Consider the following 18,588-nt stretch of genomic DNA (forward strand, 5'->3'; position numbering starts at 1 on the left):
TTTGTACAAGTTTCATTACAATTTTACTCGTTAAGAAAGTTTTATATCATAAAATAATATTTTAAATGCGCAGCCAATTAGCTCGGTACTACCCGCGACGAAACATTATCGATCGCCGCGAGTAATACCGATTACCAGGTCTCACCACGCGGAGGTTGCTGCGAGCGGAGACCCGGAGGGAGATAGATGGAATCAAAGTTCCATCGATCTCCCTCGACGCAAGATACAAACGAAATTATTAAACCGAGGAGATGGAAGGAATCAAAGTTCCTTCGATCTCCTGGTTTAGTTCTGCCGAGCAATTACATTATGGAAAACTTGGGTAAAATTGGGAAATACGCGACGCGAACCGTGCAGTTGGTCCTACTAGGTCGATCCCGTTTCCCCTCGGTGGGCCCGATTTCAGGAGGACACGCGCGACGCCCCCAGTCCTCTAGAGGAGGAATGCCCCATTTCTCCCAACTCCGCAGTCAGGAGCACACGCAAAGCGCGGACCTGACTCACGGAGGATTACAAAGAGAGGGTCTTATCCTGGAGGCTTCCGCAGAGACCGGCATGGATACCTGCCCCTGTGTTCGCGGCATGTTCACTCGAGAAGCGGGCGCACCGGGAGCGACGCCGATCGACCGTTCCGACCACCTACACGGCCGGTCACTTACTTGTACAAGAAGCAGTGGTGACCGGACCGAGGAACGAGGAAGCGAGCAAAATTAAGCTAAAGATTGGATAATTGCTCGGCAGAGCACAGGGATTCGTACATGAAGGTAAAGATCCATCGATCTCCCTCGATGTACAATACAAACGAAGTTACTAAACCGCAGAGATCGGAGGAATCGAAGTTCCTTCGATCTCCTGGTTTAATTCTGTCGAGCAATTACACTGTGGAGAAAATGAGGCAAAATTGGGAAAGACGCGACGCGACGCGACGCGAACCGTGGAGTTGGTCCTACTAGGTCTATCCCGTTTCCCCTCGGTGGGTCCGATTCGAGAGAAAACGAGCGACGCCACCACTCCCCTAGAGGAGTGCCCCGTTACTCCAAACTCCAGAGCCAGCCGCTAAGCGAGGACCTGGCTCACGTGAGATTCACAGAGAGAGGGTCTTATCCCGGAGGCTTTCACAGGGACCGGCAAAAATGCCTGCTCCTGCGTTCGCAACATGCCCTCTCTGGAAGCGGACGCACCGGAAGAGACGGCGATAGACCGTTCGCACCACCTACACAGACTGAGGAACGAGGAAGCGAGCAAAAATAAGCTAAGTATTGGATAATTGCTCGGCATATCACAGATATTTGTACATGGTAGCCTTAAAACTAACTTATTCTAAATTTAACTAAAGATCCCATGGGGGATGCGACGACAAAGTCCTCTTCTGCCTACCTAAGAAAAAGCTAAAGTCAAGGCATGATAGAAAATAGAAATGAAGTTGGTTAGCGATTAAATACAGTCATGCGGTAACGGAGAAAATAAACGATGCAGTGACGAAAAAATAAACATGGAAAAACAAGTACAAATTAAAACCAGAGAAGAAATAGAATAAATTAAACAAAGAAAAAAATGAGAAAAGAAGAAAGGATTGACACAGTGTTCGCCAGTCCTGACCACTGCCTATCGGTGTTCGGTGCCGGTTACCAAGAGAGGCCCCCTCCCTTCTCCTACCCCCTCCTCCAGCCACCCTCCTCCTTCCAAGTACCTAAAATGTAGACTTCCGTCCAGCTCGGAGGCTCCCCGTGGAATGAAATTTTTGAAAATCGGGCCCTCTATATATACCCACCACAAGGTGACTTATCGTTACTTCGATTGTCTTTGTTCGATCCAACCGAATATTTCAAGAAATTGATGGCTTTTTAGCCATTATTTATACTAGGACATTGTTAATAATTGTTTAAATTATCGTCCTACGACGGTTCTTAATAATTATGATAAATAAACATCAAGATATTGCGAAACTTGCGAAGGCGAACCGTTTCGGTGAATGATTGTTCATTTCCGCGATTGTTACTAACATTTATGCATGTTGCCAATATTAATCGAACAATGTGCATATTATTTATTCGTTACAAATGATTGAGTAACTTATAGAAATTGATTTTGATCGAGATTCGAAGTAAAAACCTGTTTCGTAAAGTTCTAAAGCATGGAAAGTAATAATTGTCTACTCGGTATATTAATTTAACATTTGTTTAATTCTTATAATTTACACAATACCCGTAGAAGTTGTATTCTTTACTTAAAAGCGGTGAAATTCAATTAATCGCTTTTCTAGATAGAAAAATCATCGTGATGAACACTCGTGAATCGATAATCGATACGTGTAGCCTTGACAATGTCGGTTGGACCTCAATCAAAAATTCCATCGCGAACAAAGAATAGTTCAACGAAATGATATTTTAAGCCATTATTTATACTAGGACATTGTTAATAATTGTTTAAACTATCGTCCTACGACGGTTCTTAATAATTATGATAAATAAACATCAAGATATTGCGAAACTTGCGAAGGCGAACGGTTTCGGTGAATGATTGTTCATTTCCGCGATTGTTACTAACGTTTATGCATGTTGCCAATATTGATCGAACAATGTGCATATTATTTATGCATTACAAATGATTAAGTAACTTATAGAAATTGATTTTGATCGAGATTCGAAGTAAAAACTTGTTTCGTAAAGTTCTAAAGCATGGAAAGTAATAATTGTCTATTCGGTAGATTAATTTAACATTTGTTTAATTCTTATAATTTACACAATACCCGTAGAAGTTGTATTCTTTACTTAAAAGCGGCGAAATTCAATTAATCGCTTTTCTAGATAGAAAAATCATCGTGATGAACGCTCGTGAATCGATAATCGATACGTGTAGCCTTGACAATGTCGGTTGGACCTCAATCAAAAATTCCATCGCGAACAAAGAATAGTTCAACGAAATGATATTTTAAGTCATTATTTATACTAGGACATTGTTAATAATTGTTTAAACTATCGTCCTACGACGGTTCTTAATAATTATGATAAATAAACATCAAGATATTGCGAAACTTGCGAAGGCGAACCGTTTCGGTGAATGTTTGTTCATTTTCGCGATGGTTATTAACATTTATGCATGTTGCCAATATTAATCGAAGAATGTGCATCTGATTTATGCATTACAAATGATTGAGTAACTTATAGAAATTGATTTTGATCGAGATTCGAAGTAAAAACGTGTTTCGTAAAGTTCTAAAGCATGGAAAGTAATAATTGTCTATTCGGCACATTAATTTAACATTTGTTTAATTCTTATAATTTACACAATACCCGTAGAAGTTGTATTCTTTACTTAAAAGCGGCGAAATTCAATTAATCGCTTTTCTAGATAGAAAAATCATCGTGATGAACGCTCGTGAATCGATAATCGATACGTGTAGCCTTGACAATGTCGGTTGGACCTCAATCAAAAATTCCATCGCGAACAAAGAATAGTTCAACGAAATGATATTTTAAGTCATTATTTATACTAGGACATTGTTAATAATTGTTTAAACTATCGTCCTACGACGGTTCTTAATAATTATAATAAATAAACATCAAGATACTATGAAACTTGCGAAGGCAAACGGTTTCGGTGAATGTTTGTTCATTTTCGCGATGGTTATTAACATTTATGCATGTTGCCAATATTAATCGAAGAATGTGCATCTGATTTATGCATTACAAATGATTGAGTAACTTATAGAAATTGATTTTGATCGAGATTCGAAGTAAAAACGTGTTTCGTAAAGTTCTAAAGCATGGAAAGTAATAATTGTCTATTCGGTAGATTAATTTAACATTTGTTTAATTCTTATAATTTACACAAAACGCGTAGAAGTTGTATTTTTTACTTAAAAGCGCCGGAATTCAATTAATCCCTTTTTTACATAAAAAAATCATTGTGATGAACACATGTGAATCGATAATCGATACGTTTAGTTTTGACAATGTAGATTGGATTTCAACGAAATATTCCGATTTGGATCTCAAGGAGAATGTCAAGATATTGCGAAATCTGTGAAGGCGAACGGTTTCTGTGAATTTTTGTCCCTTTACGAAATTAAAATTAATTTGTGCAGTTTATATAATCGTTCGCAACGCACAAATAAGATGCATATTCTAACATTACTATTGGGAACATACGTAAATGTTAATAAGAATCGCGTAGGGGGAGAAACATGTTCTACCTATCGAAATTATGGTTTGCATATACATATGCATACATATTCTGAACGCTCAGTGACACACATATGTCACACGGCAATGAAGTGAGTTGCCATCTACTGGAGAAGAGGTGAATTACACTTAAGGTGTGAAAACACCTGGTGGAGAAACGCTCAAGTTTGTCGAGGAATTGTTCTGACTTTCATCAATAGGTGGCTCCACAAGCATTATCTATCAACATTACAGATAAGTATCTCCTTTCGAATGATATTTCCTACCGTGCGATAAAATAAATAAATATTTCTCTACATATCGAAATTATTGTTTGTATGCATGCAAATATGTTCTGAACGCGCAATTCCAAACATTTGTAACGTGGTAATTATATGGGTTGCCGTCTCTTGGAGAACATATTTGTTAATTTTCGCGATTGTTGCTAACATTTATGCATGTTCCCAATATTAATCCAACAATATGTATCTTATTTATGCATTACAAATGATTATACTTATAGAAATTGATTTTGATCGAGATTCAAAGTAAAAACTTGTTTCGTAAAATTTTAAAGCATGGAAAGTAATAATTGTCTATTTAGTGCAATAATTTAACATTTATTTAATTCTCATAATTTACACAATACGCGTAGGAGTTGTATTTTTTACTCAAAAGTGCTGAAACTCGATTAATCGCTTTTCTATATAGAAAAGTCATCGTGATAAACACTTGTGAGTCGATAATCGATACGTGTAGCCTTGATTTCAAGGTATCAAAGATTTTTTTAAATGTTTAAAGGAAGGCTAGAATGCAGAGAAATTACATTATGCTTATTTCGTTTAATTTTACATTCATTCGAAAGATGATACGTACAAAAGTTTGTACAGAAATATTTATTTATTCTATCGCACGGTAGGGAATATCATACAAATGGAATTACTTATCTGTAATGTCGATAAATTATGCTCGTCGCGTCATCTATTGGTGGAAATTAGAACAATTCTTCGACAAACTTGAGCGTTTCTCCACCAGGTGTTTTCACACCTGAAGTGTAGTTTAACACTTTCTCCAATAGATGGCAATCCATGTAATTTCGATACGTAGAGAAATATTCATTTATTTTATCGCACGGTTACTTAGATTGTCTTTGTTCGATTTAACGAATATTTTAAGAAATTGATGGCTCTCAAGCCATTAGTTGTACTAGGACATTGTTAATAATTGTTTAAACTATGGTCGTACGATGGTTGTTAATAATTATGATAAATAAACATCAAGATATTGCGAAATCGGCGAAAGCGAAACGTTTCTGTGAATTTTTGTTCATCCACGTGATTGTTATTAACATTTACGCATGTTCCGAATATTTATGTTACAGAATGCATCTTATTTATAATTCTCTTGATATAAAGTCTCAAAATCTGATATTTTCTAAAATTTTGGCCTGATTTTCAAACTTTGTCTAAATTGTATTATTAGTCGGTCAGATATCATTTTCATATTACGTTTAGTAATATTGACTAATTTTTTAAGATAATATACATATTTATAAAAAATTATGGAATTTTTCAATCGTTAGATCTTGTATCGTACGAATTGAGTAATTCTTAGCATCTAAAGTATTCAATTTCCCATTTATGCGTGTAAAAAAGCGTTTTAAACCTGCTAAAGTGCGAATATAGTCCTCGTGTCGGAATCTAGCGCTGCAGAGAGAAACTATTTCTCGACAAACTTGGCCGATTTGCCAGAGATTGCGCCACTTGGATTATATGCAACACAAAATTAATTTATTAAGGAATTTTGCAATTTTCTTGTCATTAATCCTCTGAACTTGGTCTAACTGTTTTATTAGTCGATCAGATATAATTTTTATATTACGTTTAGTAACATGGAATAATTTTTTAAGATAACACGGAGATTCTTTTCCTGCTATTCTTTGCGCGATCCTAAATTATGAGTCGAATTTAGTGAACGTTTGTTCATCAACGCGATTGTTACTAACATTTATCGGATTATGTCCAAATTCGATCGAACGATTCGATATCAGGAAAGGGGAAATTGTCTGCGTCTCTTTCTTTGTAATTTGAATTCGGATTTGTTCAAAGTTTACGTCGCTCTGATGAACCGTTCACAAATTCGTTAATAAAATTGCTATAAGTTATCGACTAACATAGCGTAGACAGTGAAAGGGGTGAGATAGGATTAAAAAGAAGAAACCAGGTCGCGGACGGTATTCTGTGCCTTTTGAAACAGGTTCCGCATAGAAGGTTCAATGGATTATTCTAATTACGTATGTACGCGTGTAGCGTGCAATTCGATCGTAATCGCTGCGATCGTGGACACTCTTGTCGCGTTAGGTATTCAATATCTTTATTTACTTTTTTTTTTTTATCGAAGAACGTTTATCCGTGTCACGGTTCGCTATTTACTTCTATTCTAGCGTTACTTTTCAAGGCAAACATTTCGATACGAAGGAAGTCTCGGTGTATTTTGAATAAACTATCAATTTTCTTCTCGTTGACGGATAGACTTTCGTCTTCGAAGCGACGAGATTGTGTTTTTCCGTTTATTCGATCAATTCGCACCATCGTTGACTCGAAACGAAACGAGGGTACACATTTGGTCGTTCGCGTAATACGCGACGAAAGGGAACACGAAGAAACGTTATCGTCGATACGGATAAGATACGTATTGTTTTTTTTTGCGCAATGTTGGTCGAACTTGCAATCGTTGGGAATCGTTGGAGGCAGTCGGTCGTCTACCTTTTCTTCGACGTAATCTCGGCGAGGCGCGAGAAAATTCAAAGTCTCACGATTAGCGAATAGATAAACAGATTTCTCGGATTGTTCCATGTTTCGCGCGTTTCAGCAATAAAGAAGATTTTTGTTTATCGTTGTCGCCTCGGTAAATTGGCACCGTCCGGATTGTTCCGGTTTCAATGACGAGAGAAGAAAACGATCGACCGCTATCTCCGTGCCGAACGTTTCCAGGAATACGAGTACTCCCGGGCATTAAAACGAGCATTTTAGTCTCAGTTGGGCGGAGAAAGATAAACCGGAGAGGATTCGTTCTATTTGAGCTATTTTACAATACCGTATCGCGGTGTTATCTCGAGACGCGATCGTCGGGCTCGCTGTAAGGGCTTGCGGTTTCGTTTTATTCCGTTCGCGTTCCCACTCTCGTCGAAACGAAACGTGGAACGCGTTCGCGACGGTAAAAAAGAAAAAAAAAAAAAAAAAAAAAAAAAAAAGAAGAAGAAGCGGAAGGAGAGAAATTAGCCGATTCCCAACGACGAAGATGATCGATGTGATTCGCGACTCTGTTCAATGCCACTCACGGAGCACTGAAATCTGCTCGCGGTGAAAAAGAGAGGGAGTGCCTGTCCGTCGGTGGCTATATAGCCAGCTACGGAACCGATCGTTTCAGTTCTGAACTCTTCGGTCAGGATTTGTCCGCATTTTTTTCAATGTTTTTCTCGAGCAACGTCGGACTAGCCTGACCCGTCTACGGGTTTCGTTACCTCCGCGAGGTTCTCGCGATGTCGATGCCAGGCATCGAAATCGTCCGTGTGCTCGGTAACGATCTTTGAAGGAGACCGCGGTTCCCGATACCGTCTTGCACCGTTATCAATGAAGCGTCGCGAATCGATCGGTCCCAAGGCTCGTTCACCGAAACGTAATCAGTGCGATGTATTCGAAGAGAAGTAATTTGCGCGAGGACACGACGATTTCAACGGAGAAAAGGTGATCGAGTCGCGCTCGGGGATCGGATCTCGACGGGAAGTAACGAAAAAATCGAACACCGAGTCGTCGTTACGTGTCTCGTAGGTCGATCGTCGGTCTCAGGTCGGAGGGAAGATGCCGCCGCAGGAAAAGTTCGAAACGGGAGGAGCTCGTTTGGACAGTGCTCGCGACAGCGAGGTAACAGCCTGCCAAAGTTCCTTGAATCTTGAAACGCGTCGGGCCACACGGGCCGCGAAAGGAAAAGACGAACCGAGGGATATGGACTTTGACGAGCTGCTGCCTTACGTCGGGGAGTTCGGCGTCTATCAGAGGATTCTGTTCGTTGCGATGATCCCGTTCGCTTCGTTCGTCGCTTGGGTCTATTTCTCGCAGATATTTATCACGCTCGTGCCGAACGAGCACTGGTGCCGGGTACCGGAACTCGAGGATCTCCCCGTGGACGAAAGGTGGGCGATTCACGTTCGCTTCTTCCTGTGTTAAATTTCAGCTACGAGTTTCCATCGAACGCGAATATTCGACACGGCTCGACGGTTATCGTTGCTTTTCGGTTTATTCGTAGGTTGTGCAACGCGTCTCGTGCCGAGATCCTCGAAAAATGCGCGCGAACGAATTCGTTCCGCTTCGTTCGTTACCAAGGAAAAGAATCGATCGATCTCGAGATTCAAGGCGGACAAGCCTCGACGAACCGGATCGATATCGATTCGAAAAATACGAACCGATTTTATCGTCGGCGACGCGAGTTTCTCTGAAACTCTACGCTGGTATCGGACATTCACGGCGAAACGATGTTTCTCAATACCGTAAGACCGTTCTTGGATTTCAAGCGGCGATTTCTACCAAAGTGTATTTCCATCGTTGCCTCGTTCCTGCGAACGCAACTGGCGCAACACCATCGGCTAAAAACTGAAATTGCAACGACGGCTACCGACTGTCTCCCGATGACGAAACGTCCAAAGGAGTAACTCGATTGCACCTTCGCGCCTGGTTTCGCGCTCTCGCGTAAGCCTCGCCGCGGGTTAACAACCTTCGCGTTATTCAAATAATGTAACACTTCGGCTACAACCGATCCCAACTTGTGCAGACCCGATCGAACCGAATCCGGGTTTCCCGAAGTTTCGCGCGAGGTGTTCCGTTTTCTCTTTCCCTCGTCCTTTTCGTTTTTTCCACGAATCGCCGATTCGCGTAACGCAAATTCTCACCGCGCGTTCCACGTTAACGAGAACGTCTTGGCCATCGACGAAACAAACAATCGCGCACGGGACTCGGTCGTTTGCCACGACTCGTTAATTTCTCCATAAACTCGAGCGAAATTGCGCCGCGGCGGTTTCGTTTGCACGAATTCGTTGCGTACACACGATCCTGCCACGGACTCCGCGCCGTACAGGGACGGCGAACATTTTTACACGGACAAATCTTTCGAACAACGAACGAGACGACCGACAACTTTCCTCTCCGTTCTTTCGACCAACGAAGATTCGAATTACAGAGCGAGATATTCTCGCGAGCGAACCGACAAAAGTTTAACCGTAAAAAGAAACGCCTCGGTTTCGTCGTTGGCAATGTTTCGTTTGCACGTTTTATTCGTGGAAAACGTCGCCGCCTCTGGTTTACGGGTTACTCGGGAGTGGAACGGACACGAATCGCCCGGCGCAATTAAAACGTTGTCACGAAATGGCTCGAGGAGTATTTTCATAATAATACGTACGTCTGTTACGCGCGAGAAGAACAAACGTAGACGGAAATATAACGAGCACGAGGCGCGCAGGAAGAAAAGTACGGTGGATTCGGTGGTGGAAACGGGACAAACGAACAAATACGTTGCGCGCAAAGAAACGGAAGACGAGACTTCGTAACTGCGGGGTGTTGTGTTACAACGAGCAATTAAATGATCGCGCGCGCAGCGCCGGGTATTGTCATCGGTGACACGTTCGTCCACCGGAAAATATGCAGCGATAACCGCGGAACCTTCGTGCGAATTAATGAGAGCGTGAACGCGCGAGAAATAGCTTTAAATAAGTACGTAACGCTCGGTCCAGCGTCGCGTGGTAATTGAACGCCGCGATGGAACGACAGCCACGTATTCGTTGGACGTACCTTTCGCAACTCGACGCCAGTCCTCATTCCCGATACGGCGATATTCGCGATCCGAGAAGCGATACCGAACGACCAGCGATCGATTTAGGCGGAAGAATTATTTTTCCGGCTATCCCCCGTTCGCTCGCCGCGGCGGATCACCGCCGATGTTTCTAACGGTAAATTCGAAATGAAAAATACAAGGTACGCGCGCATAATGCAATCGGCGTCGAGCAACGTGTCGTCGTTCGTTCACTTCGCACGCAAAGGTCAGCCGACGCGAGTGATTAATCACCGAGCTGTAGAAGAAACAATTGGACGCGACCAACCGACGGACTTTAATAACGATTTTCTCGTTTTTTAACCGAGAAAATTCGATGATCGATGTCGCGGAAAGATCAAGGCCGTGTTGCGGCAACGAGGTTAATTTCAACGCATAATCGCGACGCGATTCGGTTCGCGATTATTCCGTTTCCATCGTGTAACGGTGACAATTACTGCGCACGAGTGGTACACCGAAGCGATTCTTCTTCGAGCAACTACGGATCCACCGAGTCACGCGAGTGATCGAGCTCGGTTCGGTTACGACGGTACCGTTCGCCGCGACTCCGTGTCTCGCTGAAACCGTGAACACCAGAACCGGATAGGAATACGCTCTTAGCGAATTACCGTAATTACACTTATTATTAATAAACTCGATTCCAACGGTCGAGCGTTATTACCGAGTCTAGACGCGGCTTCGAGTAATCTTTCGTACCACTCGCGAGACACCGTTCGATCTATCGCGTGTTCGCAAAGTATTTTTACGTTCGCAAACTTACCCGATCTCTGCTCGACGAGAAAAACTCCATCGGAAAATGTACGAGGTATCGATCGCGATCCATCGGGGAAGAAATACGAATAAATGGATGGAATAGTTCAATCGACCGCCGCGGAACTCGTTAGCTCTCGGAAACGATTGTTAATTGTCCACCTGTTGAAACCACCAGCAACGACGTCAAAGTCCCTGAACCACCGTGATCCCTTTTCCTTTCTTTCAGACTCTCGTTGGCGATACCGATCGGCCGCGAAGGTTACTCGAGATGCAGCATGTACGATGTAAATTATACCGAAATCTTGTCAAGTGGAAGAAACACCGCGGATCCGTCCTGGCCAACGAAAGCCTGTCGATACGGTTGGGAATTCAATTACACCACTGTTCCTTACGCGAGTGTGGCGACCGAGGTGAGATTTCTTCCTTCGAACAATTTTTCTTCTTATTTTTCTTTCGCTCCCTTTCTTCCCTTTTTCGACCCTTTCCGCGTTAAGATTGTCGCGATCGAACGTACTTGCCCCTTTGTTCGCTCGAGAGGAGCGAGTGCCTCGCATTGTTCTTCGAGAACGAAAAACTTCTTTCTCGAGAGATTTCCGAGGGAAAGGGAGAGAGAGAGAGAGAGATGTTCGCGAATCGACGAGCAACGTTCGAGAAGGCTTTCCTAGTTTTCTCGAGGTAAAGGAACGCCTCGTCGAGTTTCGCAAAGAGTTTCCGAGGAAACGAGAAACGAACCGAGTCGATTTTAATACGTCGGAGGCTGCCGCCAACGATCCTAGTTCTCTGTTACAGTTGGAATGGGTCTGCGACTACAGCGCCTTACCAACCACGGCGCAGAGCGTTTTCTTCGTCGGTGCGATCTTCGGAGGACTGATCTTCGGTTGGATAGCCGATCAGTACGGTAGAATACCGGCTTTGATCGGGGCGAACCTGATGGGTTTTCTGGCGGGTGTCGCCACCGCGTTCGCGAATACCTTCTGGCAGTTCACGTTGTGCCGCTTCTTCGTTGGATTCGCTTTCGACAATTGTTTCACCATGATGTATATATTAGGTACCTTTTGTTTTCCAACCGTTCTCTCGTACAGATCGAAGATAGCGCCGGAGATGCGCGAGAACTTTGGGTAATTTCGTCCTTTAAACTCGTGCCACCGCAGCCAAGAAGTTACGCGAAAGTTGCGCTCACTTTTGCCGGCAAATGGAATCTTGGAACGTTACAGGGACGAAATGGGTATCGATCGTTTCCTTAAACCTCTGCGTTCGCGTAACGCATCCTCCGACGTTACCGTAATTGTGAAATCAAGGCCAGCCGACGGAAGACCTTCCAGACTAAGTACTTGTACACGATGAGACACTTAATATTCGTTTCGTTGATCGAGGAATTTCACGATACGTTGCCGCAAAATTATGCGCGCGACTACTTTCGATGCACGATACACGATACACGATACATACACGTGGCTACGACCTCGACGATGATGTAATTTATTACGCGTTCGAACGGAGTTAATAATTGCTATCGTGTTTCCTATCGGCGATTTACTTTCTCGAGCCCGAAGAGCAACATACGCCGACGACCCTATCGATCGATCTTCTTTCGCGTGTGGTTCGAAACGCGGCCGATCCTGGACGCCTACGCGCGCGATCGATTCGCGATCGCCGAGAACGGACATTTTGGCAATTAGGAAACTCGCGTAACGGGACAATTAATGCCTCGAGGTCCCACCGCTTGGCCTAGTTTTCGATAGTGAAAACGAGTCGAGATCCAGAGGCTCTTGTAAATATTTCTGGGCTCGACTTGAGTCATCCGGTCACGGTTAATGCACGCGCGAGAGTTTCCTTTTCGAATCTCGTAGGCACGTTGCACGCCATGGTGCACGTTAATGGAAACACCTCAGGGTGACGCGATCGTTGAAAACATCTCGTTAAGCGAGAAACGTCCACGATCGTTTACGTTCGAGGCTTCGTAAGTGTAGCCAATTAGAAATTACAAACCGTTCGAACGAGCTTACGGTTCCGATAATGTTTCACCGTAAATCGGCAGCTGCTCGTTAACGATCTTTTCTTCCGCGCGTAATCCGCTGTTTCTCCGAACGATGAATAAATCATTCGACGCGCGTTACGGTTGCACCAACGTTAGTTAGCTCGTCGTTTGAAATCCGCAACATTCGATGTCTGACTCGAAACGTTCAAACTATACGATGCGTCGGTAAGATCGTATCAAACGCGACGCAACGAAATACGGGGAATTATCGGTTCGTTTCTCTGGGCGATCGTCGTAACGGTATCGTGAAAATTCGCAGTCAATGGCGATACAGAGCCTTTCTCGGAAATCCTTATCGGAGACTGCACTCACTTCGGAAGACGAGGCACTCGTGAGATCGGAACAAACGTTGCATCGCCGATGACCTTGAACCGTAACTTGCATTCGAGTGACTTTCACGTGTCACGAGCAGCACGTGTTGGCTAACGAAGTTTGTTAATCCAGCGCCTCGTGACTCTAAGGCTTAATAAGTTGGGAGCGAGGAATTAAGTCTTTTATTGTGTAATGGGCACAGGAAATAGAAAATACAAGGAAATTTCTTGCCACCGAACGACGACTATTTATACGGCCGCGAAATAAGGAATAATTGTTCTTAACGAGACGATAACGTTACTCGTTTAATAAAGACCTGTTTTTCATTCAGAATCTCCATTAATACGGCGTAACTACCGCGTACATTATGATTTCGCATTTTGCTTCGAACTCGAAATTTAACGTTTCTCGTGTGCGAATTACTCGGATTCGTGGAAACGAAATATTTGAAACGCGGTTAAGCGATCGACTATTAAACACCGATCGTTGTTTTTCTCGTGGAATGCGTTTCTAAAGGCTATTACTGCTCCACTTGTTTCAGTATTGGAATACGTTGGACCGAAGTGGCGGACGTTCGTGGCGAATATGTCGATAGCTATGTTCTTCACGTTCGCGGCCTGCGTTCTACCTTGGATCGCGTACTTTTTGGCAGACTGGAGAATGACCTGCATCGTGACGTCGGTTCCTCTGGTTTTGGCAGTGGCGACACCTTGGTTGGTACCGGAAAGCGCACGGTGGCTCGTGAGTCAAGGACAAGTGGACAGAGCCATCGAAATTTTGAACAAATTCGAGCGAGTGAACGGCACGAAGGTGCCCGAGGACGTCTACAAGCGATTTCGGGTAAAAAAGTACTGCTAAAGTCGCGCTAGAAAAGTACGTGTAATAAAATAGACGTGCAACCGCGTAAGAGACAAAATACTGGTCGAGTTTGAGTAAGCTCGAGTAATTATGCATTTAATTCGAGAGAATAATTTCCTAGAATTCAGCTTTGCTATTCGCACGAAACAATACAAAGCGATGGTTGCGCGAAATGTTAATCGACTCGCGACTATGCGAAGCGGAGTATCGTTGATCTGTGTAATTTTTCGAAACAACAGGAAACTTGCGCGAAGATCTGCAAAGAGGAGGAAGCGGACAGAACGTATTCCGTGCTGGATTTATTTAAAACCCCGCGACTGCGGAAGATCACGATCTTGTTTATCGTTATATGGTACGTAGTTCTCTACCGATACACCGATTCGATTTTCATTTGTAAACGAACTGCTCGTAGAATAATCGTCGACACGGTGCGACTGCGAAGGGAAGAATTCAATTTTCGATTCTCGCGACGAGCGCGCAATTTTTCATACGGTGTACCGTATACCAATGTTTTCTGTACCGTAGGATGGCGATCTCTCTGGTGTTCGACGGCCACGTGCGGAACGTCGACAATTTGGGCTTGAACGTCTTCGTGACATTCACGATCGCGGCAGCGACTGAATTGCCCGCTGACACATTTCTCACGGTCGTTCTCGACAGATGGGGTAGACGATGGTTGGCGTGCGGATCGTTGGTCGTTTCCGGAATATTCAGTATTTGGGCTTCCGCGGTTTCGAATAGTGTGTATCACTGTTTTATTGCACACTCGTTATTCGATACAGATCGTAACTTTCCCAAAAAGAAATCACGAGTGATACAAATCATTCTTCATGGAATATAGCTTTCTAATTCTGAACGTACTTGCACAGCGTGCGAAGTACGAAGAGTGTTACGGATTCTCATAGAAATTTCGGTTTCAGATATCTACTCGGCCACTTTGGCCATTCTGGGTCGATTTTGGATAAACATATCCTACAACATCGGTCTTCAGTACGCCGCCGAAGTGTTACCCACCGTCGTCAGAGCTCAGGGTGTAGCGTTGATACACATAATGGGATACGTCGCGAGCATTTTGTCACCGTTCGTGGTGTACCTCGACGTGGTTTCATCGATTCTCCCGCTCCTGGTGTTGGGCGTCATTGGAATCGTGGGTGGCCTTGTCACTTTATTTTTACCGGAAACGCTGGACAAGGACCTTCCGCAAACGTTGCAAGACGGCGAGGACTTTGGCAAGGAGCAGAAAATGTGGGACTTTCCTTGTATCAACGGGTAAGTGCGAAACTGACAAAATCGTTTCTCGCGATCGATCGGGCGAATATTATCGTCGATAATTCAACGTTTTTGTTCCAATCTTTCGTAGGAAAAACGTGGACGAGGAGACGTCTTCGGCAACGTTCAAGACCTTCTCTCGAGGTAGCGCGAGGAACTCGATGAGGGCTTCTCTCCGCGGGGAAACGATGAGAAGCAGTATGATAAGGAGTACGAGTGTCAGATCGAGAAAGAGCAGCAACTCGTTCACGGAAGTGGAAAGATTGTAGCGAATTCTGATCGTCCGAATTGTTAATTCTCATACGATCGGAACGATTACGAACAGATTGCAACAACTTTTGCGTCATACGCGAGCCTAATCTTGCGCTATTATTGAATCGAGGTATTTTACGCGACGATACTATCCAACTTGTTAGCCGAGCATCGTCGAACTCGTCAATTTAATCGTTAACGTAACAATAACGGTTCTTCGATCATACGGTGTGAAAAGGTCAACGAAAGATATTTTTTTAGAAATTTTATGTAGTTTACGCTGCTAGAAAACAGCTAGCTTGTAGGAAGTTTTACAAGTAGTCCCTCCTCGTGGATAAAGATACGTCGAATAAACATTTTTCTCTTCATTTTAGGATATTGTAGATCTTTTAGCGACCGAAGGAAGTAAACGGGAGAATATAGAAATAGTATAATATATAGATTGCAATTTTTCTTTCGCGAACCGATAGACATTGCCTTGTTACTTTCCACGTTCGTTCTATATACTTTTACGGCTTCGGTTTGATCGCAATTACCAGTTCCCATTACACTCTGCATGCGCGTTACAAAAATAAATGTTTTTCGGCACCGGTACTCGGGGTACTTGTTCTCGTCGCTATAATTCACAAGCGAACTTGCAAATCTTTCGCGGAGGAAGAAATTTCTCTTCCAACAGCGTTATATTATCGGTGATAAAACTGCAAATTTGTAACTCGTTTCGAGCAAACGTGGAACAAATAAATAACTTGGTCGGTGTTTGACGAGGCACGAGATTGGGTCCTGTATATACGTGTAAAAATTTCTAGATCGATGTATTAAAAGTAATTCGTACCATGGACTTGTGCCCGAAAATGTTACGAGGCGGGTACATTCGTTTTTATTTTTACTCTTAGGTATTTGCCAGTGTTTTCTAATAAAATTGACAAAATCATTGGATCGATTCGAAAATTTTTCACCCGTGTCTTTTACCGAACCGCGTAGAGTACTATGAATACAAATGAGGATTATCTCTTAGTCTGGTGGCGTATTATTCGACATTTATATATCCTCTTATCGTACATATCAAATTTCAATTAGTGGATCGTCGTTGGAATCAATGCTTCGTTCTATGCGACGACCATATCTGTTATTGGTATCTTAAATGGGATTTCGTTCGACGACCGGTGAAAGTTCGGTCGATCCTGTTGGTTTAGAAATCATTTAAAAATACTTTTGTCCATACGTTGCTCCAACAATAACCTTCCGGGCAATCCAACAAACGTGAGTTCGCGACCTTTATCCGTACTACAGTTTTATTTTAATCAATTATTATTATAGTGGCGCAATCGACATTTGTAAATGAATGCTTCCAGAGCAATATGTTATCGTGCGTTACGGGACGATTGTTTCGTGACAAATAGCCTCGTTAGAATTACGAAGAAACACGTCGGCTTGGACCGTTCGTAAGATAACGCGAAGAATTAATCTCGACAGTGGTAAATGTGTATAAGATGCATCTGCATTCAGATTGAGATTGTCGCGTTTTTTGTTTTTGAAATGTGAAACAGCTTACAATTGGTTGACCACATTTGGAGGGCCTCTCTGAACCTTCGTTTAATACGTTAACGTCACCGTGGTACTCTCTCGAAGCCAACCACCTTCCGTTGGAATCACTCTTCTCTATTTCTAAGCTTAGAGTTATTCGGATGGCATTCCTCGCGCTATATGCATACATAGCAGGAAGAAAGGTATTATATGTATATTAATACGCAAGATGGACGTCATTGTGGATTAAAATATACGTAGACCGTATAACGGACGCCACACGAAGGATATTCTGTCTAGAATGTTGGAAGAAAAGTCACGGTTTCCTGCGAAACGGAACATCCCAATTACGTAGAATCCCTTTGTTAGATCTACGAGCACGGTAACGACGAAGGTACAATACTGCCAACTCTTTTTACCTTGTTCGGATCTGTTTATTTGCTTGCGAAACAGGCACAGTCGGTTCGTTGTTCGAACGTTGATGTGAAAACGATAAACAATAATTGCGCAGGTCCTTGACACGCTTCGTCGGTGGTGTTCCTATTCTTTTCTTTTCTTTTCTTTTTTCTCTCTCTCTCTCTCTCTCTCTCTCTCTCTTTCTCTTTTTTGTATCTCTTTTTAAGACGTAGTTCCGAATAAATTAATACAAAATACATAGACAAAAAATTTAACAAATTACTGGTACGTTATGCAAGAAACTCGCTATACCAAAGACCAATGTAGATGACCCGATTGATAATCCTTGGAACTGCTTCAATGTCCATCGTTAATATTAAGAAACGTGCTACGGGAATGAATTTATTGAAAACAGAAGCGAAAGAATTTTCATTTTATATTGCATCGGTGTTGCATCTGTTTCTGCGAGAATGTAACGTGAAACCTGCGGATTCCGTTTGCATTGCTCAATAATCGACCAAGCTGGATGGAATCGTTGAAGTATCTGAAAGTACAGTGTCGTAACGCGTAACGATCGAAAGTTTTTCAATGTTTTTTTTGGGTGAAAATTAGCTACGAATAAGGTGCAATAAGAGAAAAAAATGCAGACATCTAATCGTCTACTTCTAAATCAGAGAGACGAGTGTTCGGTTTCTCTTTAAAATGGAACTTTACTCGTGTTTGAGATTGGCTGCTCCGAAATTCGTTTTTACGCACACGGAAGTCGCTCGAAAGGTCGTTAAATGTGTCTAGTTGCAAAATTATTTATAGAACGGAACAACGTAACCGTACACTCACTAGCGTCAATGTCACTCGCGCGCAATATGTATCCGAAGTGGCGTCAGAACGACTCGGAGGAGACTCGAAATAATACTAGACTCGATAACGTATATACCCGCAACTATGCCCTTTACTACGATCAATGTCGACGACCGTTCCACGTTTATCGCAATCGTGTCAGCATTTGAAACAATACGATACTTAAAGAGTTACACGTTCCGATGGCTTTGCGGTAAACTCGGGTACAAATTACGTACAGATCTATCGTAAATATTACATCGCCTTGCTTTCAAAGTCAAGGCAAATAGCGTTACGTATTCTTTT

The 18,588-nt window shown here is 42.9% G+C and overlaps 1 protein-coding gene across 2 annotated transcripts; it reads left to right on the forward strand.

Annotated features, from left to right (window-relative positions):
- Nucleotides 1-7,605: 7,605 nt before the first annotated feature.
- LOC143149935 (organic cation transporter protein-like) lies at nt 7,606-16,461 on the forward strand. Of its 2 annotated transcripts, none has more exons than XM_076317816.1 (8): nt 7,606-8,355; nt 11,023-11,206; nt 11,586-11,844; nt 13,688-13,986; nt 14,244-14,356; nt 14,530-14,744; nt 14,925-15,273; nt 15,365-16,461. In XM_076317816.1, the coding sequence occupies exons 1-8, from the start codon at nt 8,024-8,026 to the stop codon at nt 15,540-15,542; spliced, it is 1,929 nt and encodes a 642-aa protein (XP_076173931.1). In that variant the 5' UTR covers nt 7,606-8,023; the 3' UTR covers nt 15,543-16,461. The 2 variants fall into 2 exon arrangements, with proteins under 2 accessions (XP_076173931.1, XP_076173932.1); XM_076317817.1 differs by lacking the exon at nt 7,606-8,355 and adding an exon at nt 10,554-10,652.
- The last annotated feature ends 2,127 nt before the right edge of the window (nt 16,462-18,588 follow it).

Source organism: Ptiloglossa arizonensis, chromosome 8 (genome assembly GCF_051014685.1).
Source record: "Ptiloglossa arizonensis isolate GNS036 chromosome 8, iyPtiAriz1_principal, whole genome shotgun sequence".
Lineage (NCBI taxonomy): Eukaryota > Metazoa > Arthropoda > Insecta > Hymenoptera > Colletidae > Ptiloglossa > Ptiloglossa arizonensis.